Here is a 25,592-nt window from a genome sequence, read left to right on the forward strand (position 1 = left end):
TACGATTTTGTGGCTGTGGTAATTTGTGACAACCCAGATCTAGGATTAGATCGTCATACCCATCCTTAATCTCAACAATCAATGGGACCTAAAATATATCTGACCCTGTATCAGTGGAAGGTGCAACTTCTACCTCCCCCGAATGCCTTTGTAATAAGGGGTGAGAGAAAGTTTAAGCATGCGAAAGGTTCAATTTCACCACAAAACATAAGCAAATGGATCTGTATCTATACTGTTTAACATTTTTTTCTTTGTTTACGCACTTATATTCGCTGGTGGTTGGAGTATGATCTCTCTCTTGATCCCTTTCTCTCTCTTTCGCATCCTTCAAAATGTAACAAATGTCAAATGAGAAGTCTACAGTACCATGACCTGACCGGTTCATCACCACTACTTTACATGCAATTGTTGGACATAGCCAAAATGTGAATTTGCTGTATTTTTATTGGGTGAATTGTGGGAAAAGATCCATGCAATAAAGCAAGGCCTCAAACGCTACTGTAATTACAAACTACGCTACGCATAGTTTAAGTGGTCGATGGTCACAGATCACAAAAAAATAGTAAAGCCCAGGTCAGGATTTTGTTTAATGTAAAGAGAGGCGACAGTATACAGTATTATATTATATTATACCTTGCTACTCTGTGCCAGAATGTCAGAAGATAGGACACATTTTTATAGTTTGAATCTAATCTACATAATGACATATCTGTATCAACTAATATTTTTTATAGAAAAAGTGGTATCAACACAGTGTTTGAAATGGCTTCTGGCAAAGAAATTACATTCTATATATTTACAATATGACAAAGCAAGATGGGGCCTGTCCTAACAGTGACAATTATGAATCTGGACAATGTAATGATGCAGTTGACAATGTCCATGATCAATGCATGAGTAAAAATCATAATTCTAGTATGATTACACTTGTATTTTAGGCTACACACCATTGAAACAACTTAAGAAGCCATTAGATTGGAATCTCTTTCTTGATTCCAATCACTTCACTTGAAATGGACATTTCATATTAAATTTTTCCTTACAAGAAATCAAAATTGTCTAGCCATGGTCATTTTCTTTTTACAAAAATTAAGATCTAGCCATGGAGCCGCAATGTTCTGCTTTTTTCAGTCCTTGTGCTCTTCCCCACGCCCCAACATATCCTCTGGGACATCCTTGTCTTCTTTGCTGCGTTTGCTTTTCTTGTGCTTGTGTCTGCGATGCCCCTCCCCCTCATCATCATGCTGCTTGCTGTAAGGAAATTCATAATATAATATCATTCTGTTAACATTTTTGTAAGCGTTTATCTTAAGACTTAAAGTGAGTAACTACACATTGCTAGTTAAAAAGAACCACAAGCTTATCAATGGAGCTTATGTTCATCAATCTCGTAAATGTAGGCCAGTAAAGTAAAACCTAACCAGTGTGCATGATATATTTGAAATAAACCACAAATTCTGTCCTACTGCATTTTCCTTTTTCTCAATCTAACAATACTAACTTTCCCTCACCGTTTGGAAGACTTGTGTTTACCACTCTCCTCCTTGTCACGATGGCGTCTGTCTCGCTGATGCTCCTCCCTCTCCCTGCTACGCCTACCGCTGCTGTCATGAACATGAAGGTAACTGTGCTCAAATTCTCGCTCACTCTCTCGATCATGGCTGTAGTAGTGGTAACGGTCATCCTCACTAGGCCAGATATCAAGACAGATGAGAGAAAGTTTAGGCATGCGAAAGGTTCAATTTCACCACAAAACATAAGCAAATGGATCTGTATCTATACTGTTTAACATTTTTTTCTTTGTTTACGCACTTATATTCGCTGGTGGTTGGAGTATGATCTCTCTCTTGATCCCTTTCTCTCTCTCTTTCTCTATGACTTCCTTGGTACTCCCAATGCCCTCGTCCTCTGTCTTCACCCCCCTTCTCCAGCACAGAGCCCCAAGGCATGTGTGATGATGAGACTGGAGGGTAGCTAATGAAGCTTGACTCTGAAAGAAAATACACTGCATTAACTGCAATACAAGAGGAAGTTATTTGATGTGTGGAGCATAAGGCATGACAATTGTATTTTGAACCTGCCAGGTAACCACGATACATACCTCCACTGTTGTATCCAAAAGGAAGAGGGGCTCTACTGCTGTAATTCAGGGAAGGACAAATTGTCAGGATTAAGACCATCACTTAAACATTCACACAAACGCGGCAGAGTAAAGAGAGGCTCTGACTGGTACTGCTTATGAAACAGAAGTTCTGACGCCTCACTGCAGTCCATAGTAGAGCTGCAGGAAGATGTTTGGGGGTGGGGGTGCTGCGAATTGTTTCAGAAAGATTTCTTAGCATGCGCTACAGACTGCTATATTGGTCTGCTAATACAGGACTATTAAATGTGGCTTTAGAGCAGCGTCTGAACGTATTGCCTTATTAATGCATTAGTATATTTTAATTAGTCTACTGACTCTCACATACCTATCCACAGGTGGCATCATCAAGGTAGGGGGAGGAGCAAGGGGAGGTAGGAACAGGCCTAGGGGAAAAGCAGTATGTAATCCTCACCAAACAACAAATTTTTGATCTTGAGTATAACTATGTAGCATACACATTCAGATTACATTTCTAGATGAATGGTTATGTATGTTTACAGCCATTTCAAAGCATGTTGTATAATATTATCATACTACAATAAAAATGCATTTCTCTTGCATCCTCTGAGAAACTAAGGACTACACAGTTTTGTGGTCCAGCTATAAAAACGTACCTGTAATGGAAGGTGGGGGTATACCTGAGAATGAGACCAAACATGTAAAGGTATTATAACATTATGTTATAATTTCTCATGGCTCTCCTTATCATATCACAAGACTATGCATTTGGTATGCTTTCATTCATGGTCTGGATAAAGGATGATACCTTACCTGGGGGGTGAAGAGGTGGGGGCATACCAGATACTGGTGGAGGAGGATGCAGGAAGTGTGGTGGGGGCATACCCATTGGAAGAGGAGGGGGAGGTCCTGCTGGTGGAACCAAGGGTTGTACCTTGTTACCATGGTCTCCGAGCACCTGCAGAGTTGTTGAGAACATTGAATGATGCAGAACAATAGGTGTAGGTGTGTGTCTTACACTCCTTAGCCTGCAGTCATCTTTGACTTCATCAAATAAAATCACTGAATGTGTGAACAGATTAACCTGGATAGGATTCTGTTCCTGCATTTCCCTCCTTCGGCCTTCAACCCGGCGAATGGCTCCTGTCTGTCCACCAATCACATCAATAGTTCCACCCAATTTCCTACAGAAAGAGATGACAGACATCTGTACTCTCTCTCACTGCAGTCAGGAGCCATTTATGCTTCACATGCTTTCTCTACCAAGTGTAAAATAAGTATTTAACAAGCGTAGCTATTTACAATCCAGTTCTTTTGAGGAAAATGTTGTACCAGATCTGAGTTAGTCTCGGAGATCCCAGACCTAGGGCAGCAACAGCACTTGGTCTGGGATTAATGATTGAGACAAAAAAATGTTTAAAGCCAATAAATCACGAGGCAGATATGCCAGAATGTCACGATTCGAAACCAAAGTTTGCAGGCAAAACCTTTGCAGTGGTTTTAGTGAAGGTGGTTGATGCAAACTAGCCACTTGCGAAATGCACCCATTAAAAATAACCCCTGTGATCTCCATCTTGCTAGCTACTATTTTGTGTCCGGGAATGTTTACGTTAGGGCAACAAGCTGATAACGCAAAAAGCGGATAAGGCAGTGACGTAAGAAAGCCGAATGTCCCAACTCCGCCCTTTCCTCTATGCCAAACTGACGTTGTATACATACTGTTAAGCTGGAACATTGGAATATTGTGGGAGACAAGACTGAGTTGGTGTGATGCTTGAACATGTAGAGGTTATTACTTCCATATTTAAGCATAACTTTATTAACAGGTTTTCTTCAAATAAAATCAAATGTTATTGGTCACATACACATGGTTAGCAGATGTTATTGCAATGGTTGCGGAATGCTTGTGTTTCTAGTTCCGACAGTGCAGCAATATCTAACATGTCATTTAACAATTCCACAACAACTACATAATACACACAAATCTAAGTAAAGGAATGGAATATATAAACTCAGCAAAAAAAAGAAACGTCATCTCACTGTCAACTGCGTTTATTTTCAGCAAACTTAACATGTGTAAATATTTGTATGAACATAACAAGATTCAACAACTGAGACATAAACTGAACAAATTCCATAGACATGTGACTAACTAAAATGGAATAATGTGTCCCTGAACAAAGGGGGGGTCAAAATTAAAAGTAACAGTCAGTATCTGGTGTGGCCACCAGCTGCATTAAGTACTGCAGTGCATCTCCTTCTCATGGACTGCACCAGATTTGCCAGTTCTTGCTGTGAGATGTTACCCCACACTTCCACCAAGGCACCTGCAAGTTCCAGGACATTTCTGGGGGGAATGGCCCTAGCCCTCACCCTCCGATCCAACAGGTCCCAGACGTGCTCAATGGGATTGAGATCCGGGCTCTTCGCTGCCCATGGCAGAACACTGACATTCCTGTCTTGCAGGACATCACGCACAGAACAAGCAGTATGGCTGGTGGCATTGTCATGCTGGAGGGTCATGTCAGGATGAGCCTGCAGGAAGGGTACCACATGAAGGAGGAGGATGTCTTCCCTGTAACGCACAGCGTTGAGATTGCCTGCAATGACAACAAGCTCAGTCCGATGATGCTGTGACACACCGCCCCAGACCATGACGGACCCTCCACCTCCAAATAGATCCTGCTCCAGAGTACAGGCCTCGGTGTAACGCTCATTCCTTCGACGATAAACGCAAATCCGACCATCACCCTTGGTGAGACAAAAACGCGATTCGTCAGTGAAGAGCACTTTTTACCAGTCTTGTCCAGCACGGTGGGTTTGTGCCCATAGGCAACGTTGTTGCCAGTGATGTCTGGTGAGGACATGCCTTATAACAGGCCTACAAGCCCTCAGTTCAGCCTCTCTCAGCCTATTGCGGACAGTCTGAGCACTGATGGAGGGATTGTGCGTTCCTGGTGTAACTTGGGCAGTTGTTGTTGCCATCCTGTACCTGTCCCGCAGGTGTGATGTTTGGATGTACCGATCCTGTGCAGGTGTTGTTACACGTGGTCTGCCACTGCGAGAACGATCAGCTGTCCGTTCTGTCTCCCTGTAGCGCTGTCTCACAGTACGGACATTGCAATTTATTGCCTTGGCCACATCTGCAGTCCTCATGCCTCCTTGCAGCATGCTTAAGGCACGTTCACGCAGATGAGCAGGGACTCTGGGTATCTTTCTTTTGGTGTTTTTCAGAGTCAGTAGAAAGGCCTCTTTAGTTTCCTAAGTTTTCATAACTGTGACCTTAATTTCCTACCGTCTGTAAGCTGTTAGTGTCTTAACGACTGTTCCACAGGTGCATGTTCATTAATTGTTTATGGTTCATTGAACAAGCATGGGAAACAGTGTTTAAACCCTTTACAATGAAGATCTGTAAAGTTATTTGGATTTTTACGAACTATCTTTGAAAGACAGGGTCCCGAAAAAGGGACGTTTCTTTTTTTGCTGAGTTTACATAGAAATATATCGATGAGCAATGACATAGCGGCATAGACAAGATGCAATAGATGGTATAAAAGACAGTATATACATATGAGATGAGTAATGCAAGATATGTAAACATTATTAAAGTGCCATTATTAAAGTGGCAAATGATTTCAAGTCTGTATGTAGGCAGCAGCCTCTCTCTGTTAGTGATGGCTGTTTAACAGTCTGAATCCCTCTTACATGTTTACCTGTTAGGTGGGGGTCCTGCCTTCAGTCTGTTGGCGGCGAGGGCCAGGACTGAAGCAGGGGGGAAATCTGGCTTGTAATCAGGCTTGATGGAAGGCGGTTCGGTATCCTTTTCTAAAGTGGTTGCCCTTCCCTGCTGAACCTCGAAAATAAAACAATTGTCCAATTATTTCCCACCTGCAAAATATCCCTGTTAATATAATCAAATCTATGTTAGTACTGTATCACATTTAGAAATAAAATAGACTATTATTTTATATTAACATTAGTAATATTATTACCAATGGAATTATTAATGTATTATTTGACTTGGGGCCAAATCCAGTGGGGTCTGTTCTTGATTTAAGTGTGGGATGAGAAATCTGACACAGAAAACAGCAGCTTTTCCTTGGCTGGGCCAGTCTATTTTATTTCAGTTCACATAACTATATTTCCTGTCTTTCTTGATGATTAAAGCTAGAATCATTAATTGCTACATACATTTTTTGACTTATAAATTAATGATACAGTGCCTTTAGAAAGCATTCATACCCCTTGACTTATTCCACATTTGTTGTGTTTGTTACAGCTTGAATTCAAAATTAATGAAATATTTATTTTTCTCACCCATCTCATAATGAAAAGGTTAAAGCATGCTTTTAGAAATGTCTGCACATTTATTGAAAATTAAATACAGAAATATCTTATTTACATAAGTATTCACACCCCTGAGTCAATACATGTTAAGAATCACCTTTTGCAGTGATTACACACTGTGAGTCTTTCTGGATAAGTCTCTAAGAGCTTTGCACACCTGGATTGTACAATATTTGCCAATTATTTTATTTATTTTTATTCAAAATTCTTCAAGGTTGTTGTTCATTGCTAGAAAACCATTTCAAGTCTTGACCATAGATTTTCAAGCAGATTTAAGTCAAAACTGTAACTCAGACACATTCACCGTGTTCTTGGTAAGCAACTCCAGTGTAGATTTGTCCTTGTGTTTTAGGTTATTGTCCTGCTGAAAGGTGAATTCATCACCCAGTGTCTGGTGGAAAACAGACTGAACCAGGTTTTCCTTTAGGATTTGCCTGTGCTTAACTCCATTCCATTTCTTTTTCATCCTGAAAAACTCCCCAGTCCTTAACGACTACAAGCATACCCATAACATGATGCAGCCACCACTATGCATCAAAATACGAAGAGTGGTACTCAGTAATGTGTTGTATTGGATTTGCCACAAACATAACACTTTGAATTCAGGACAAAAAGTGAATTATTTTGCCACATTTTTTTGCAGAATTACTTTAGCACCTGCATGTTTTGGAATATTTTTTGTCTGTACAGGCTTTCTTTTTATCACTCTATCAATTAGATTAGTATTGTGGAGTAACGACAATGTTGCTCCATCTCAGTTTTCTCCTATCACAACCATTAAACTCTGGAACTGTTTTAAAGTCACCATTGACATGGTGAAATCCCTGAGCGGTTTCCTTCCTCTTCGGAAGGACGCCTGTATCTTTGTAGTGACTGGATGAATTGATACACCATCCAAAGTGTACTGAATAACTTCTCTATGCTCAAAGGGATATTCACTGTCTGCTTTTTTACATTTTTACCCATCTACCAATTGGTGACCTTCTTTGCAAGGCATTGGAAAATCTCCCTGGTCTTTGTGGTTGAATCTGTGTTTGAAATTCACTGCTCGACTAAGGAACCTTACAGATAATTGTATGTGTGGGGTACAGAGATGAGGTGGTCATTCAAAAATCATGTTAAACACAATTGTTGCACACAGAGTGAGTCCCTGCAACTTATTATGTGACTTATTAAGCACAATTTTACTCCTGAACTTATTTAGGCTTGCCATAACAAAGGGGTTGAATATTTATTGACTCAAGACATTTCAGCTTTTAATTTTTTATTAATTTGTAAAAATATCTAAAAACATAATTCCACATTGACATTATGGGGTATTGTGTATAGACAAATGACAAAAACAATCTCAATTGAATTCATTTTAAATTCAGGCTGTAACACAACAAAATGTGGAAAAAGTTAAGGGGTATGAATGCTTTCTGAATGCACTGTATATACCCATTCATTCTTGAAGAATATAACTTATAAATGCCTCATGAGCTTAGTTCAACTGTCATACCCTATCAGAACCCCAAATATAAGCTTGTTTCACTCCAGTGTTTGTAAAGAATGTAAATGTAAACAAATACTACATAGCCTGAAAACATTGTTAAAAATATAATTTGTAATAATAACTTTGTAGCTTTGTCTATGAATTTGAGAGTGGTTACACTTCTCCAGGGCCATCTCTCAGCTTTTTACCAAAACTGAGGCAGGGTGGCGCTTTGTTATTGTATAATTTAAGGATTCTAGCTTAAAGGTTCATTACTCTTAACCATCACTGTTTGGAGACAAACACAAAGTTTTACAGTAGTGTGAGAAGTTGGTATAATTAATCAATGTTTTGAGGACTCACTGTTATCTTGTTTTCAAAACTGAGAGGAGCACTGGGCTCCAGGCCAAGCTGTAGTCTGCGCTGTCTCTCACAGTATCCCTTCCACGTTTCCTCATTAAAACTATAGTTGAAGTAGTCTGAGAGGTCGGCACCTAGAGACAGAACAACATACAAAATAATGAATTGATGTTGTAACAATCTGCAGCAATTTTATTTCAAAGATTCAAACGGTCAGTTCAGTATACGTAAGCAAATCCCTTACCTGGCTTTCTCCATGGTTTGTCCTCAAAGATGTCCATTTCCACCTCCACAACTGGTGCACCATTGAAGGCCCCTAGTGTCTCTATATCTATCCCTTTGGGCTGCAGCTTAACTTGTAGCAAAACAGTAACATCATGAATTAGTCAACAAATACAATAAAACCATTATTGCCCACCTTAAATAATCCCCCAAAACAGGACGAGTTCACTCACTGGCTGCTGCTGAGGCATAGCCACGAGCTGGTTTCAAGCTCAGGTTCATGCCCGTTCCCCTGCAGAGATTCAGAAAGATTTCTTTAAAAATGTATCCAGTGGCCTTCATTAGTCCCCCAGATTTTAAATCAAGTGTGATACTGTCATTATTATTCATTACAGCAGTATACACAGTCCCTCAGAAAGTATTCACACCCCTTGACATTCCAAATGTTGTTGTGTTACAGCCTGATTTCAAAATGTATTCAATCATTTTTTTACCCTCACCTGTCTACACACAATAACCCAGAAATGACAAAGTGAAAACATGTTTTTGACATTTTTGCAAACGTATTTAAAATGAAATACTGAAATATCTAATTTACGTAAGTATTCAATCCCCTGAGTCAATACATGTTAGAATCACCTTTAGCAGAGATTACAGCTGCGGGTCTTTCTGGGTAAGTCTGTAAGAGCTTTGCACACCTGGATTATACAGTATTTGCACATTATTATTTTTAAAATTCTTCAAGCTCTGTCGAGTTGGTTGTTGATCATTGCTAGACAGCCATTTTTATGTCTTGCCAGAGATTTAAAAGTTGATTTATGTCAAAACTGTAACCAGGCCACTTAGGAGTATTACATGTAATCTTGGTAAGCAACAACTATATTTGGCCTTGTGTTTCAGTTTATTGTCCTGGTGAAAGGTGAATTTGTCTCCTAGAGTCTGTTGGAAAAAAGACTGAACCAGGGTTTCCTCTAGGATTATGCCTGTGCTAAGCTCTATTCCATTTTATTTTTTGTAAAAAAAACTCCCTAGTCCTTTCTGATGACAAGCATACCCATAACATGGTGCAGCCACCACCATGCTTGAAAATATGAAGAGTGGTGCTCAGTGATGTGTGGTGTTGGATTTGCCACAAACATAATGCTTTGTATTCAGGACATAACGTTCATTTCTTTGCCACATTTTTTGCAGTTTTACTTTAGTGCCTTATTGCAGACAGGATGCATGTTAAGGAATATTTTTTATTCTGTTCAGTCTTTCTTCTTTTCACTCTGTCATTTAGGTTAGTATTGTGGAGTAACTACAATGTTGTTGATCCATCCTCAGTTTTCACCTGTCACAGCCATTAAACTCTGAAACTGTTTTCAAGTTACCACTGGCCTTATGGTGAAATCCCTGAGCGGTTTCCTTCCTCTCCGGCAGCTGAATTAGGAAGGACACCTGTATCTTTGTAGTGACTGGGTGTATTGATACACCATCCAAAGTGTAATTAATAACTTCATCATCTTCAAAGGGATATTCTATGTCTGCTTTTTTACCCATCTACCAATAGATGTCCTTCTTTGCGAGGCATTTGAAAACCATGAATCTGTGTTTGAAATCCACTACTCGACTGAGGGACCTTACAGATAAAAATGTACTCCTGAACTTATTTAGGCTTGCCATAACAAAGGGGTTGAATACTTATTGACTCAAGACATTTCAGCTTAAAATGTTGTATTAATTTGTAAAAATGTCTAAAAACATAATTCCACTTTGACATTATGGGGTATTGAGTGTAAGCCAGTAACATAAAATCTAAATGTAATCAATTTTAAAAATTCAGGCTGTAACACAACAAAATGAGGAAAAAGTCAAGGGGTGTGAATACTTTCTGAAGGCTCTGTATTTAACCCTCTGACTTAACAGTTTTTTGGAAAAGCAACTGTCTCTCGGGATGCGCAAGTACACTTACATGTAGGAAGGTGCACCAGTTTTGATGTTACCAATGGTGACCTTGACGTCATCATCGTCATCACTGTCACTGTCCTCCTCCTCTTCACCTTCAGTACCTTTGGCTTCCTGTTGAAAAAAGGGAGAAGCATAGTAACATTAACCCCGTTGAGTTGCCCATTTTGGACTTCTATCCCCTTTTAAACATTGTGTGTTTGAGCTACAGTAGGTTGTACCATTGGATTAGTCTATTTCTTCTGCATCCGTAGATACCAACCATTAGTCTGTGTGATTAACGGGGGCTGAGCTAAAGCGGTGTTTCTGAGAAAAGGGCAGATCCCGAATGGTCCGAATGGTTTACGCTACAAACTATTAAAAGCTATCTATGAAAAGATGACTCTCACAAACACAAGCATGTTTTGCTCTGTGACGCTAACAAGCTACACAACCCTTACAAAGATTGGAGTTTTGAAGATGCCGTAAAAGTGCAGTAACTGCAGTCGACTGTGGTATTCTGGACGCAGTAATTGCAAAATAACTGCAGTGTACTGCAGTTGAACTGCCTTTATACTGCACTTTAACTGCAGTTACACTGCAAAATTACTGCAATAAAAAAACTGTGTTATTTTGGACGCAGTATTTGCAGCATACTGCAGTTATACAGCACTCTAACTACAATATTTTTTTGTAAGGGAAGAGTCGTTAGAAGGTAAGGGGTTCTTCTACATAGATCATAGGAAATCCCGGGACATAGGGTCTATAATACTGTAATAAGCTCACATATAGTTGCTGTCATGAACTCCAAACTCCAAACAGTTGTCACTGACAAGTTGGATATTCATTTCCCAGTAAGCAAACCATTTCTGTAATTACAGCATTCATATAAATACATTTTTATCAAATTTTTGTTTTGACGGACCTTGTTTTTTTATTGACATTTGTCAATAAAACGCATGAATACAACTGTTTATGTAAAATAGGTTTGTGTTCTACTTATAGCCCTGGTTGTCCTGAAAATAAAATGGTACAACACATCATTGTGAGGCTAAATATAAAGTCTGGACATGCAGATAAATGAAAGTCAGATAAGCAGATTTTTGCTGGAGTCTCGGGACTGATAGGGTTAACACTACAAAATGAACGCTCACACCTGCACCATTACGTAAACCAACACACACCTCATTGGTTGCCTATGAGAGGTTCCTCTATTTCTATTGGTTGGATCTCATCGCTGTGTTACAGTATGAATGAACCATCAGAGGTTTAGGAATATCTATTTTCTCAGAGAGAATTGGTATGCAACTAATAACACCGGGTGTACTATTATGTAACAACTTACAACAGCTGTTAAGATACATTGGGAACTCTTTAGCCTACATTGTGAAAACGTTTTAGAACTAACTATTTATCTATGTGATAAGAAATGTAGATGATATTGCCCCCATGCCATGCCTGTGATGCAGCATCCTTCTCTTCGGTATTGCCCATTGAAGTCAGCTGAAGGGAGTCACCAGGCCTAATAAGCAGAGGGGGAAATTATTGTAGTTACATTGTAATAGCATGTCAAATAATATTTGGAACATCATGTGCCTTGAGTGAATTTGGGTGAGAGGATCAAGTGAGCAGGAAAGATACATTCTTACCCCGGCAAACCCTCGGGGACATTTTGTTTCTTGGTGTTTTCCCCTAAGAAAAGATGACATGATGATTGAAGGTCGATGCATTTACTGCCAGTCGCCTAGCATTTAAGACAAGAGCGTTTTGGAGCTAATTTGTTTTGGGCTGAGCTGCCAAATCATACTGCAGATTTTGCAGGGGAAAATGTACATGATAAAATCATCTTAGGTGTGCATCCTAAGATAAATCAAAACACTCCACAAAAAAGACACCACTAGATGTGCAAAAATGTGCGATGCGAAGAATTCCTATGTGTTTTGAGCATCATCGGTGAAGCCGGTGGTTGGTGTTGTGCGTTTGTTAACTGTCTCAATTAATCTTGATCAACATCTGAGGGAAGGAACTGTTTAGCGCATGCCTTGTGTATCCATGTGGATACATTGTATATTCACCCCCATACAGCCAATGTTCTTCGTCTTCAACCTGATGGGGCTCACTCAACGGGACTGCTGATTCTGAAATGGTCAACTCAGTAGCCATGGTGTAAATTAGATGCGTGGTCTATTTTTCCGTTTTTCGACCTTGTCCGGCCGCCAGTGTTTGCCGAATAGCAAAAGCCTATAACATATCATGTGCCTGATAACACCTCTGCCATTATCAAGTCATCAAAATCCTCTAATTATCACGAACTGATGATAGTAACCTCTATGACAGACAGCCTACCTCTTTCCCAACAACACCCGCCTCCTAGTAGAGTGGCATTCAAAAGGCAAAACAAAAGGTCCTGGGTCCTAGTGCCTTCACCAGTCCTTGTATTTTAACTATTCAATTTAAGGGGCTTTATTGGCATGGAAAACATATGTTTACATTGCCAAAGCACGTGAAATAGATCATAAACAAAAGTGAAATAAACAATAACACATTTACAGTAAACATTAAAGTAATAAATACATATTATGTCTATATACAGCATAGTAGTGATGCGCAAATAGTTAAACATAAATATGGGTTGTATTAACAATGGTGTTTGTTCTTCACTGGTTGCCCTTTTCTTTTGGCAACAGGTCACAAATCTTTCTGCTGTGATTGCACACTGTGGTATTTCACCTAATAGATATGGGAGTTTATCAAAATGGTTTGTTTTCAAATTATTTGTGAGTCTGTGTAATCTAAGGGAAATATGTGTCTCTAATATGGTCATACATTTGACAGGAGGTTAGGAAGTGCAGCTCAGTTTCCACCTCATTTTTTGGGCAGCGTGCATATCTTGAGAGCCAGGTCTCTTGAGAGCCAGGTCTGTCAGATCCTAATTGGTATGTCGAATTTTATGTTCATTTTGATGGCATAGAAGGCCCTTCTTGCCTTGTCTCTCAGATCGTTCACAGCTTTATGGAAGTTACCTGTGGCGCTGATGTTTAGGCCGAGGTATGTATAGTTTTCTGTGATTTTCAAACAGTACATTTTCCAACGGGGCTATACATTTGGGTGAGGTTTTTTCTCGCCTGAGTAGCCTCGTTTCACTGCCAAAAATAAAATTCAACCATCTAGTGTTTAGCGAAATAACAACACAATGTCAAATACAGGTAGCATAGTCAAATAATTAACATCCAATCACATTAACCGTTACTCTCTCGCGGGAAATCTTCACTCTTGTGCAGACATTTAGAAATGAAACATGACAATTTGAAAAATAAGCCACAGGAGGTTTTTTTGCGAGAATAAAGACGACTTTTGAGGAGTAAGACATTTACAAAAGTAAAAGATACCAATAATAAGAAGGGACAAGAAGCATCTTATATGGTGAGCTACCGACTGGCTAGGACAGGCAAGCCCCATACTATTGGACTTAATTCTTCCTGCTGCCACAGATATGGCTGGGACAATTCTGGGGGAAAAGGCCCAAAAAACTATACAGCCTTCATCAAACAACACTGTTTCACAATGCATCAGTGACATGGCAGGAGATGTTTTGAAACAATTACTGCTTCGCATACAAGCCAGTGAATTATATGCGTTACAGCTGCATGAGTCAACAGACGTGGCGGCCCTGGCACAGCTCCCTGGCACATGTCCGTTAAGTTTATGGGGGGTTAATTAAGGAAGACATCCTCTTCTGCAAACCACTGGAAACCAGGACAACATGAGAAGATATTTTTGAAGTACTGGACAGCTTTGTGACATCAAATGGACTTTGGTGGTCAAGATGTGTTGGTATCTGTACTGATGCCGCAAAAGCCATGACAGGGATACATAGTGGAGTGGTAACGAGTGTGCAAGCAGTTGCTCCTGACGCCATTTGGGTACATTGCAGCATCCACCGAGAGGCTCTTGCTGCCAAGGGAATGCCTGACAGCTTGAAAGACGTTTTGGACACTACAGTGAAAATGGTTAACTTTGTTAAAGCAGGGCGCCCGAACTCTCGGTATATTCTGCATTATGCAATAATATGGGCAGCGACCATGTAACGCTTTTACAACATACAGAAGTGCGCTGGTTATCAAGGGGCAAAGTTATGGTCACGATTTTTTGAATTGAGAGACGAGCTTAAAGTTTTCTTTACTGACCATCATTTTCACTTGTCTACCTATCCCTCAACGTAACCAAGACTAAGGAGATTATTGTGGACTACAGGAAAAGGAGTAACGTGCACGCCCCATTCTCATCAACGGGGCTGTAGTGGGGCAGGTTGAGAGCTTCAAGTTCCTTGGTGTCCACATCAACAACAAACTAGAATGGTCCAAACACACCAAGACAGTCGTGAAGAGGGCACGACAAAACCTATTCCCCCTCAGGAAAGTAAAAAGATTTGGTATGGGTCCTCAGATCCTCAAAAGGTTCTACAGCTGCAACATAGAGAGCATCCTGACTGGTTGCATCACTGCCTTGTAAGACAATTGCTCGGCCTCTGACCGCAAGGCACTACAGAGGGTAGTGCGTACGGCCCAGTACATCACTGGGGCTAAGCTGCCTGCCATCCAGGACCTCTACACAAGGCAGTGTCAGAGGAAGGCCCTAAAAATTGTTAAAGACCCCAGCCACCCCAGTCATAGACTGTTCTCTCTACTACCGGATGGCAAGCTGTACCCGAGTGCCAAGTCTAAGACAAAAAGGCTTCTCAACAGTTTTTACCACCAAGCCATAAGACTCCTGAACAGGTAATCAAATGGCTACCCGGACTATTTGCATTGTGTGCCCCCCCCCCACCAACCCCTCTTTTTACACTGCTGCTACTCTCTGTTTATCATATATGCATAGCCACTTTAACTATACATTCATGTACATACTACCTCAATTGGGCCGACCAACCAGTGCTCCCGCACATTGGCTAACTGGGCTATCTGCATTGTGTCCCACCCACCAACCCCTCTTTTACGCTACTGCTACTCTCTGTTCATCATATATGCATAGTCACTTTAACCATATCTACATGTACATACTACCTCAATCAGCCTGACTAACCGGTGTCTGTATGTAGCCTCGCTACTTTTATAGCCTCGCTACTGTATATAGTCTGTCTTTTTACTGTTGTTTTATTTCTTTACCTACCTATTGTTCACCTAATACCTTTTTTGCACTATTGGTTAGAGCCTGTAAGTAAGCATTTCACTGTAAGGTCTACCTACACCTGTTATATTCAGCGCACGTGACAAATAAACTTTGATTTGATTTGATTCAAAGAGGTTTTCTGGGTCTCTATATTTTTGGTTGGACAGGTTTCTCAATTTCTTTGTTAGGTTTTAGCATTCTTCATCAAACCATTTGTCATTGTTGTTAATTTTCTTAGGTTGTCTGCTTGACATTTTTAGATTTGATAGTATATTTGACCTCTCAGCTTCCCTGTTTAGGTTTTCTAAGTTTTCACCTTCACTATTACAGTGAAACATTTTGTCTGGGAAATTGTCTAGAAGGGATTGAATTTGTTGTTGCATGTCTTAATATTATTCAGTTCCTTTGGCTTTGATGCCTCATGATTGAGCAAAGCTCTGTTCAAGTAGAGTGTGATTTTGCTGTGATCTGATAGGGGTGTCAGTGGACTGACTGTGAATGCTATAAGAGACTCTGGATTGAGGTCAGTGATAAAGTAGCCTACAGTACTACTGCCAAGTGATGAGCTATATGTGTACCTACCATAGGAGTCCCCTTGAAGCCTAACATTGACACCAGTGCCTTGCAAAACTATTCATCCCCCTTGGCGTTTTTCCTATTTTGTTGCATTACAACCTGTAATTTAAATTGATTTTTATTTGGATTTCATGTAACGGACATACACAACATAGCCAAAATTGGAGAAGTGAAATGAAAAAAATTACTTGTTTCAAAAAATTACAAAAAATTACAAATGGAAAAGTGGTGCATGCATATGTATTCACCCCCTTTGGTATGATGCCCCTAAATAAGATCTGGTGCAACCAATTATCTTCAGAAGTCACATAATTAATTAAATAAAGTCCACCTGGGTGCAATCTAATTGTCACATGATCTGAGTATACATATATACACCTGTTCTGAAAGGCCTCAGAGTCTGCAACACCACTAAGCAAGGGGCACCACCAAGCAAGGGGCACCATGAAGACCAAGGAGCTCTCCAAACAGGTCAGGGACAAAGTTGCGGAGAAGTACAGATCAGGGTTGGGTTATAAAAAAATATCAGAAACTTTGAACATCCCATGGAGCACCATTAAATCCATTATTAAAAAATGGAAAGAATATGGCACCACAACAAACCTGCCAAGAGAGGGCCGCCCACCAAAACTCACGGACCAGGCAAGAGAGGCATTAATCAGAGAGGGAACAAAGAGACCAAAGATAACTCTGAAGGAGCTGAAAAGCTCCACAGTGGAGATTGGAGTATCTGTCCATAGGACCATTTTAAGCAGTACACTCCACAGAGCTGGCTTTACAGAAGAGTGGCAGAAAAAGCCATTGCTTAAGAAAAAAAAAAAACAAACACGTTTGGTGTTCGCCAAAAGGCATGTGGAGACTCCCCAAACATAGGAAGAAGGTACTCTGGTCAGATGAGACTAAAATGTTGCTTTTTGGCCATCAAGGAAAGCGCTATGTCTGGTGCAAACCCAACACCTCTCATCACCCAAGAACACCATCCCACAGTGAAGCATGTGGGTGGCAGCATCATGCTGTGGGGATGTTATTCATCGCAGGGACTGGAAACTGGTCAGAATTGAAGGATGGCGCTAAATACAGGGAAATTCTTGAGGAAACCTGTTTCAGTTCTCAGAGATTTGAGACTGGGACAGAGGTTTACCTTCCAAATCAAATCAAATGTATTTATATAGCCCTTCTTACATCAGCTGATATCTCAAAGTGCTTTACCGAAACCCAGGCTAAAACACCAAACAGCAAGCAATGCAGGTGTAGAAGCACGGTGGCTAGGAAAAACTCCCTAGAAAGGCCAAAACCTAGGAAGAAACCTAGAGAGGAACCAGGCTATGAGGGGTGGCCAGTCCTCTTCTGGCTGTCTCCCGGGTGGAGATTATAACAGAACATGGCCAAGATGTTCAAATGTTCATAAATGACCAGCATGGTCAAATAATAATAATCACAGTAGTTGTCGAGGGTGTAGCAAGGCAGCACCTCAGGAGTAAATGTCAGTTGGCTTTTCATAGCCGATCATTAAGAGTATCTCTACCGCTCCTGCTGTCTCTAGAGAGTTGAAAATAGCAGGTCTGGGACAGGTAGCACGTCTGGTGAACAGGTCAGGGTTCCATAGCCGCAGGCAGAACAGTTGAAACTGGAGCAACAGCACGGCCAGGTGGACAAGGGACAGCAAGGAGTCATCATGCCAGGTAGTCCTGAGGCATGGTCCTAGGGCTCAGGTCCTCCGAGAGAGAGAGAGAAAGAGAGAATTAGAGAGCGCATACTTAAATTCACACAGGACACCGGATAAGACAGGAGAAGTACTCCAGATATAACAAACTGACCCTAGCCCCCCGACACATAAACTACTGCAGCATAAATACTGGAGGCTGAGACAGGAGGGGTCAGGAGACACTGTGGCCCCATCCGATGATACCCCCAGACAGGGCCAAACAGGAAGGATATAACCCCACCAACTTGGCCAAAGCACAGCCTCCACACCACTAGAGTGATATCTTCAACCACCAACTTACCATCCTGAGACAAGGCCGAGTATAACCCACAAAGATCTCCGCCACGGCACAACCCAAGGGGGGGCGCCAACCCAGACAGGAAGACCATGTCAGTGACTCAACACACTCAAGTGACGCACCCCTCCTAAGGACGGCATGAAAAAGCACCAGTAAACCAGTGACTCAGCCCCTGTAATAGGGTTAGAGGCAGAGAATCCCAGTGGAGAGAGGGGAACCGGCCAGGCAGAGACAGCAAGGGCGGTTCCTTGCTCCAGAGCCTTTCCATTCACCTTCACACTCCTGGGCCAGACTATACTCAATCATATGACCCACTGAAGAGATGAGTCTTCAGTAAAGACTTAAAAGTTGAGCCCGAGTCTAGGGACAATTGGGAGGGACAATTAGGAGGCCTGCGTCTTGTGACCGTAGCGTACGTGTAGGTATGTACGGCAGGACCAAATCGGAAAGATAGGTAGGAGCAAGCCCATGTAATGCTTTGTAGGTTAGCAGTAAAACCTTGAAATCAGCCCTTGCCTTAACAGGAAGCCAGTGTAGGGAGGCTAGCACTGGAGTAATATGATCAAATGTTTGGGTTCTAGTCAGGATTCTATTAGCCGTATTTAGCACTAACTGAAGTATATTTAGTGCTTTATCCGGGTAGCATGAAAGTAGAGCATTGCAGTAGTCTAACCTAGAAGTAACAAAAGCATGGATTAATTTTTCTGCATCATTTTTGGACAGAAAGTTTCTGATTTTTGCAATGTTACGTAGATGGAAAAAAGCTGTCCTTGAAACAGTCTTGATATGTTCGTCAAAAGAGAGATCAGGGTCGAGTAACGCCGAGGTCCTTCACAGTTTTATTTGAGACGACTTTACAACCATCAAGATTAATTGTCAGATTCAACAGAAGATATCTTTGTTTCTTGGGACCTAGAACAAGCATCTCTGTTTTGTCCGAGTTTAAAAGTAGAAAGTTTGCAGCCATCCACTTCCTTATGTCTGAAACACAGGCTTCTAGCGAGGGCAATTTTGGGGCTTCACCATGTTTCATTGAATTGTACAGCTGTGTGTCATCCGCATAGCAGTGAAAGTTAACATTATGTTTTCGAATGACATCCCCAAGAGGTAAAATATATAGTGAAAACAAGTAGTGGTCCTAAAACGGAACCTTGAGGAACACGAAATGTACAGTTGATTTGTCAGAGGACAAACCATTCACAGAGACAAACTGATATCTTTCCGACAGATAAGATCTAAACCAGGCCAGAACTTGTCCGTGTAGACCAATTTGGGTTTCCAATCTCTCCAAAAGAATGTGGTATCGATGGTATCAAAGGCAGACGCCATTTAAAAGGTAATTTACCACCTTCACAAGTGCAGTCTCAGTGCTACGATGGGGTCTAAAACCAAACTGAAGCATTTCGTATACATTGTTTGTCTTCAGGAAGGCAGTGAGTTGCAGCGCAACAGCTTTTTCAAAATGTTTGAGAGGAATGGAAGATTCGATATAGGCCGATAGTTTTTTATATTTTCTCTGGGTCACAGGTTTGGCCTTTTCAAGAGAGGCTTTATTACTGCCACTTTTAGTGAGTTTGGTACACATCCGGTGGATAGAGAGCCGTTTATTATGTTCAACATAGGAGGGCCAAGCACAGGACGCAGCTCTTCAGTAGTTTAGTTGGAATAGGGTCCAGTATGCAGGTTTAGAGGCCATGATTATTTTCATCATTGCGTCAAGAGATATAGTACTAAAACACTTAAGTGTCTCTCTTGATCCTAGGTCCTGGCAGAGTTGTGCAGACTCAGGACAGCTGAGCTTTGGAGGAATACGCAGATTTAAAGAGGAGTCCGTAATTTGCTTTCTAATGTTCATGATCTTTTCCTCAAAGAAGTTCATGAATTTATTACTGCTGAAGTAAAAGCCATCCTCACTTGGGGAATGCTGCTTTTTAGTTTAGTTGCGACAGTATCAAAAATAAATTTTCGGATTGTTCTTATTTTCCTCAATTAAGTTGGAAAAATAGGATGATCGAGCAGCAGTGACTGCTCTTTGATACTGCACGGTACTGTCTTTCCAAGCTAGTCGGAAGACTTCCAGTTGGGTGTGGCGCCATTTCCGTTCCAATTTTCTGGAAGCTTGCTTCAGAGCTCGGGTATTTTCTGTATACCAGGGAGCTAGTTTCTTATGACAAATGTTTTTAGTTTTTAGGGGTGCAACTGCATATAGGGTATTGCGCAAGGTTAAATTGAGTTCCTCAGGTTAGGTGGTTAACTGATTCCAGCAGGACAATGACCCTAAGCATACTGCTAAAGCAACACTTGAGTGGTTTAAGGGGAAACATTTACATGTCTTGGAATGGCCTAGTCAAAGCCCAGGCCTCAATCCAATTGAGAATCTGTGGTATGACTTAAAGATTGCTGTACACTAGCGGAAGCCATCCAACTTGAAGGAGCTGGAGCAGTTTTGCCTTGAAGAATGGGCAAAAATTACAGTGGCTAGTTGTGCCAAGCTTATAGAGACATACACCAAGAGACTTGCAGCTGTAATTGCTGCAAAAGGTGACTCTACAAAGTATTTACTTTGGGGGGGATAAATAGTTATAGTTATAGTTTTTTTGTCTTATTTCTTGTTTGCTTCACAATAAAACATATTTTGCATCTTCAAAGTGGTAGGCATGTGTAAATCAAATGATACAAACCCCACAAAAATCCTTTTTAATTCCCAGTTGTAAGGCAACAAAATAGGAAAAATGCCAAGGGTGGTAAATACTTTCGCAAGCCACTGTATGTACATACCCAGTGTTCAACAGAGCTGCATGAGTTGTGACTCGTTTTTGTTGGTTATGTTGTCGTAGTTGTGTCTATGGGGGCATATGGGGGAGGGAATGCTGTCCCCCCAGGTAGGTGTTTGTCCCCCTGTGTGCTGAGGGTATCAGGTTCTTGTCCAGTTCTGGCATTTAGTTTGCCACAGACTAGTACGTGTCCCTGGGCCAGGAAATTGTTGCTCTCCCCCTCTAGGATGGAGAAGCAGTCATCGTTAAAGTATGGGGATTCTATTGGGGGGATGTGGGTAGCCTATCAGGTGTAGGCTATATCATACTTCCAAATGAAGATAGCCTAAACAGAATACAAACATAATAATAAAATAATAATAATAATAATATTCACATTGTGTTTTCTCATGGCAGCTATTTTTCAGAGATGTGATCAACATTAATCAATCAATCAATTAATCAATAAATCAATTCTAATTCTCGCTAATGAAATATACACTCTCCCACCACCATTTGCTACATAAGTGTTTCTTAATCCTGTTCCTGTGGAGAGGTGTGTACTGCTAGGGCAAAAACACAAATGTGCACAGTCATTAACAGAGGTTGTTCGGTGAATAACGCTCTGGTGATTAACCTCGTCTGTCTGAGACCTGAAGACTTGTGTTAGCTCCCTGAGAGGATGCCTTGCCTTTAGCTCAGCAGACTTGTGGCGCACAGGAGATCCTGGTTAGAACCGCAGTCAGTCACACGGCGGCGTGACCCAAATGGGTGTCTGCAAGAAATAAAGGGAAAGGGAAAAGGGGATACCTAACCCCTCTGAATCAGAGGTGCGGGGGCTACCGTAATCAACCACGTCATCGGCGCCCGGGGAACAGTGGGTTAACTGCCTTGCTCGGGGGCAGAACAACAGATTTTTACCTTGTCAGCGCGGGGTTTCGACCCAGCAACCGTTCGAGATCAATGGTTGATGTCACAAGGTGTTGGGCCCAAAAATCAAATTTTGCTTAAGGTCACTAAAAACCTTGATCTGGGGACCCATGATCTGTTGAGCAGTAGGCTACACGAGGAGCAAAGGGAAGTAATCCACCATTGCAACAGTATAAAATTGTGTAGGATTTGGCGGAGGGAGACCTCGTGTGGCAGTCGTTGGAGCTTTTTACAGTCTATGTGTTGGAGTCATTCGAAAAAAATGTAATGTTTTATTTCAGTGTAACTAGCTAGATACATTTATTTAGCTGAATGTATTTTTATTAAATATTTTTTCCCCCCTTCTGTTTGCGTTTGTTGCTGCCCTAATGGGCATTGTCCGCTTTTGGCCCAACCGAGGGTATGCCTGGTTAATTTTGCAACGTTTTGGTTAATTTCGCAACGTTAGTAACGTTGCAAAATTTGCGTGTTTGAATGCATCTTTGGCTTGGTTGACGTCTACAGAAGCATAATGGCGGCTTCCTTGGTGAGACCACGAGTATCTTTACCATACGACAATTCTGGTGTTAGCCCTCTTTAAACAAGTTTTTGTCAATGGCTAAACGTGATTGTGACTTATCAATGGTGTTGTTTTTGCCTACATTATTCAGGAAGTCGGGGCTATTTCGATAATGACTGGTTCTGATGATTTGAAAACAGAAGATACCGGGGTAGCTAAGTTAGCTAACCATTCATACATGCTTCAGCTCTAGTCCGAATGTGTACATCACCGCATTTCAACTATTTTGTTAAGCCAATCTGACAGTCTTTTTCTATCCCATTCTATAGGATGAGTCGGTAGAGGAAACAAAAGATGATTTGAAAAAAGATCAAGATTCTGAGGTAATTAACAATCATGCATGCAACTAGGTTATAAGGCTTCTCCACGCCTAATGTGCTTCGGTATCATCACATTTAATGACAGCCTATTATAGTAGTCTTTTCTCTATCATATTCTCCTAGGAAGACGAACCGGCAGAGGAACCAAGAGAGCCAAGGATACGTGAAACGCCAGAGGACATCAAACTCGACGCAATTGTCAACACATTGGCCTTCCATCCAAAACAAGATATTTTTGCTGCCGGGGATATTGACGGTGATATTTACGTGTAAGAAATATAACCACCTGTGATGCTTATGAACATTTACATAAATGTAAGTGCCATTGTGGAAGTGAACGTCATTGTTTTGCATCCCCAGATACTCCTACTCGTGCACAGAGGGGGAGAGTAAGGAGCTATGGTCGTCTGGACATCATCTCAAGTCCTGCAGGGAAGTTGCTTTCTCTCATGATGGACAGAGTAAGTGTGATCACTGGTAGGGTTTGGTTGCCTTGCATTTATTTTGCTTGTGATACATTTTTATCATCTCATGTTGGTCAACACAACTTGCTGGGCCATTCTGTCTGTTATGTTTTAAATGGTTAAACATCAACCAGTAGTTACTTTTCTGTGTATGTAGAACTGTTCAGCGTTTCAAAAGACAAGTCAGTCCATCTCATGGATGTGGAAGGGGGAAAACTTGTCACACGCATCGCCAAAGCCCACAGGTAAAGTCTCTCTAGTCCATTGATGTCACTAGTTTAGGGCTTTAAATTTTTTTTCTACACCCTCACTTGATCCATGTTCTGTTGAGAGAGCCTAATGATTGTATTGCACTATTGTGGTTGCATTGACTGTGTTCCTCACCTTCACCCATATTTGACTAGTGTCCCAATCAATGCACTGCTGCTGGTGGATGAGAATGTGCTCGCCACCGGGGATGATGGGGGGACACTGAAGGTTTGGGACATGAGGAAGGGCACATCGTTCATGGACCTGAAGCATCATGATGACTATATCAGCGGCATTGCTATTGACCAGGCCAAGAGAATGCTTCTCACCTCCAGGTAAGAGTTCAGTTCAGACACGGGATGGGGATGGAAAATTGAATAAGTGTTTTCAGTGGCTCTATTCATTGAGACTAGCATGTACAGATGTGACTTGTCAACTGACATGAATTATGTTTTATGTCACAGTGGTGATGGGACGATGGGGGTCTTCAACATCAAGAGGCGGCGATTTGAGCTCCTGTCAGAGTTCCAGAGCGGGGACCTTACCTCGGTGGCCATTATGAAAGTGAGTGTCTCATCCTCTTTATCTGAAGGTTCAGGACTGGCTAGTCTACTGGCTGAGACACTTGAAATCCTTGCATTATCTAAAAACGTTCAGAGTCAATAACTTAAGTTGTCCACTGTTCCCTGCCTCATCACACAGCGAGGGAAGAAGGTGGTGTGTGGCTCCAGTGAAGGGACTATGTACATCTTCAACTGGAACGGCTTTGGCGCCACCAGTGACCGCTTCGCTGTGAAGGCAGAATCTGTGGACTGCATTGTTCCCATTACAGACAGTATACTGTGTGCTGCCTCCATGGATGGAGTTATACGGTAAGTGTTCAGTTGGATTTTATATAGGATCTAAAGAGTTGAATGGTTTTGTAGACTTTAATTATTTAGAAGTAGTATGTTAAGTTCGTTGTCATCTGCATTAGATGATAACATGCAATGCACAGATTTGAGGGAGATTCTTTTGCAAGGCGTTGTTCTTCAAATCTCCTATAGAGGGCAAGAGTATGCCAAACATACTTATGACATGGCTTGATTTTTCCTTAGGACCATTTTTAGTTTTCAGTGATACAGTACTGAAGTTTTTACTTAGACTAATTAGAATCTATCTCTCCCTCTTGACAGTGCCATAAACCTCCTGCCCAATCGGGTACTGGGCTGCATAGGGCAGCATGTTGGGGAGCCTATTGAGCAAATTGCCCGCTCTCGCGACTCACGTTTCCTGGCGAGCTGTGCCCACGACCAGATGATCAAGTTCTGGGACATTTCAAGTCTCCGCGACATGACAGTCAGTGACTACCGGAAGAGGAAGAAGAAAGATGGAAACCTCAAGTCCCTCAGCAAGAAAGCCTATGGGGGTGGGGATGATTTCTTTTCTGGACTGATGGAAGAGACTGAGGCAAAAAAGGAAGAGAAAGAAGAGGATGAAGGAGACAGTGACAGCGACAGTGATTAAAAGATACTTGTGGACGTCATGCCCATCATGTGTCGCCAGAGGTGTTGTGTGCTATTGGTCAAACAACTCCTGGCCATTGCACCAATAAACTCTTCTCAGCCGGCACTGTTGAAAGAGGCATCTTGGCAGAGTGGAAGCTTTAGATGGCATATGCTTGGGGCATAGCCTTGGAGATGAGAACAGCCTGTTTCATCCACTGCTTGCAGTGTGTTTTTCTCCTGAAACATGACTCTTCAAAAGTCTGGTGCAATCCCAGTTAAACATATGTTATGCTGTAAAAAACATTACATTTAGAGCCCTTGTAAATTAGTCCCATAGATCTGGTTGGATTCTGCCATTGGAGAGCTGAGCTATGGGAACTCAGGATCAAGGAAGAGTATGGGGCTGCTTATGGGGTCAGAGGTCAAGTGTCACTGTTCAGATTCGTCTTGCAAGAGGAAACCCCTCGGCCTGGTTTGCTGTAGTATCTTTGCCTTATTACCAGTATTGTAGCATGACATCATGCACATGTATGTAATGTACAGCATAACATCATTTAAAAAGACATGGAAATAAAATGTTAACTTTTGACATTTGATTCGATTGATGTCCTGTTTTTAAAGTATACCACTCATTGGCATCTTGTACAAAATA

At 41.4% G+C, this 25,592-nt stretch overlaps 2 protein-coding genes across 6 annotated transcripts; one reads left to right on the top strand and one right to left on the bottom strand.

Moving 5' to 3' along the window:
* Positions 1-569: 569 nt before the first annotated feature.
* On the bottom strand, positions 570-12,806 carry LOC111964294 (pre-mRNA 3'-end-processing factor FIP1). 5 transcript variants are annotated; one of them, XM_023988133.2, is made up of 16 exons: positions 12,506-12,806; positions 12,080-12,122; positions 11,889-11,952; positions 10,459-10,565; positions 8,738-8,796; positions 8,527-8,637; positions 8,286-8,416; positions 5,815-5,948; positions 3,186-3,285; positions 2,915-3,059; positions 2,758-2,781; positions 2,469-2,526; positions 2,102-2,139; positions 1,813-1,990; positions 1,512-1,688; positions 570-1,251 (listed from the first exon to the last, which is right to left on the bottom strand). In XM_023988133.2, the coding sequence occupies exons 1-16, from the start codon at positions 12,591-12,593 to the stop codon at positions 1,128-1,130; spliced, it is 1,581 nt and encodes a 526-aa protein (XP_023843901.1). In that variant the 5' UTR covers positions 12,594-12,806; the 3' UTR covers positions 570-1,127. The 5 variants fall into 5 exon arrangements, with proteins under 5 accessions (XP_023843901.1, XP_023843900.1, XP_023843899.1 ...); XM_023988132.2 differs by having other exon boundaries at positions 2,102-2,136; positions 5,815-5,954; XM_023988131.2 differs by having other exon boundaries at positions 5,815-5,954.
* Positions 12,807-22,316: 9,510 nt separating this feature from the next.
* On the top strand, positions 22,317-24,973 carry wdr55 (WD repeat domain 55). Its single transcript, XM_023988148.2, has 10 exons — positions 22,317-22,387; positions 22,512-22,571; positions 22,690-22,743; positions 22,864-23,009; positions 23,101-23,201; positions 23,362-23,449; positions 23,609-23,788; positions 23,918-24,017; positions 24,156-24,325; positions 24,629-24,973. The coding sequence occupies exons 1-10, from the start codon at positions 22,373-22,375 to the stop codon at positions 24,957-24,959; spliced, it is 1,245 nt and encodes a 414-aa protein (XP_023843916.1). The 5' UTR covers positions 22,317-22,372; the 3' UTR covers positions 24,960-24,973.
* The last annotated feature ends 619 nt before the right edge of the window (positions 24,974-25,592 follow it).

The sequence above is a fragment of the Salvelinus sp. IW2-2015 genome, linkage group LG5 (genome assembly GCF_002910315.2).
Source record: "Salvelinus sp. IW2-2015 linkage group LG5, ASM291031v2, whole genome shotgun sequence".
Lineage (NCBI taxonomy): Eukaryota > Metazoa > Chordata > Actinopteri > Salmoniformes > Salmonidae > Salvelinus > Salvelinus sp. IW2-2015.

What these genes read in the sequence shown, in the direction of transcription:
- wdr55 (XM_023988148.2), top strand. An exon ending in AAAAAGATCAAGATTCTGAG is followed by an intron (nt 22,744 to 22,863) that starts GTAATTAACAAT and finishes ATATTCTCCTAG; the next exon opens with GAAGACGAACCGGCAGAGGA. An exon ending in TTTCTCTCATGATGGACAGA is followed by an intron (nt 23,202 to 23,361) that starts GTAAGTGTGATC and finishes CTGTGTATGTAG; the next exon opens with AACTGTTCAGCGTTTCAAAA.
- LOC111964294 (XM_023988131.2), bottom strand. Translation starts at nt 12,593, where the DNA reads ATGGCTACTGAGTTGACCATTTCAGAATCAGCAGTCCCGTTGAGTGAG. An exon ending in ACTGGTGCACCTTCCTACAT is followed by an intron (nt 8,797 to 10,458) that starts GTAAGTGTACTT and finishes GAATCTCTGCAG; the next exon opens with GGGAACGGGCATGAACCTGA. An exon ending in CCAACCACCAGCGAATATAA is followed by an intron (nt 1,689 to 1,812) that starts GTGCGTAAACAA and finishes TATCTGGCCTAG; the next exon opens with TGAGGATGACCGTTACCACT.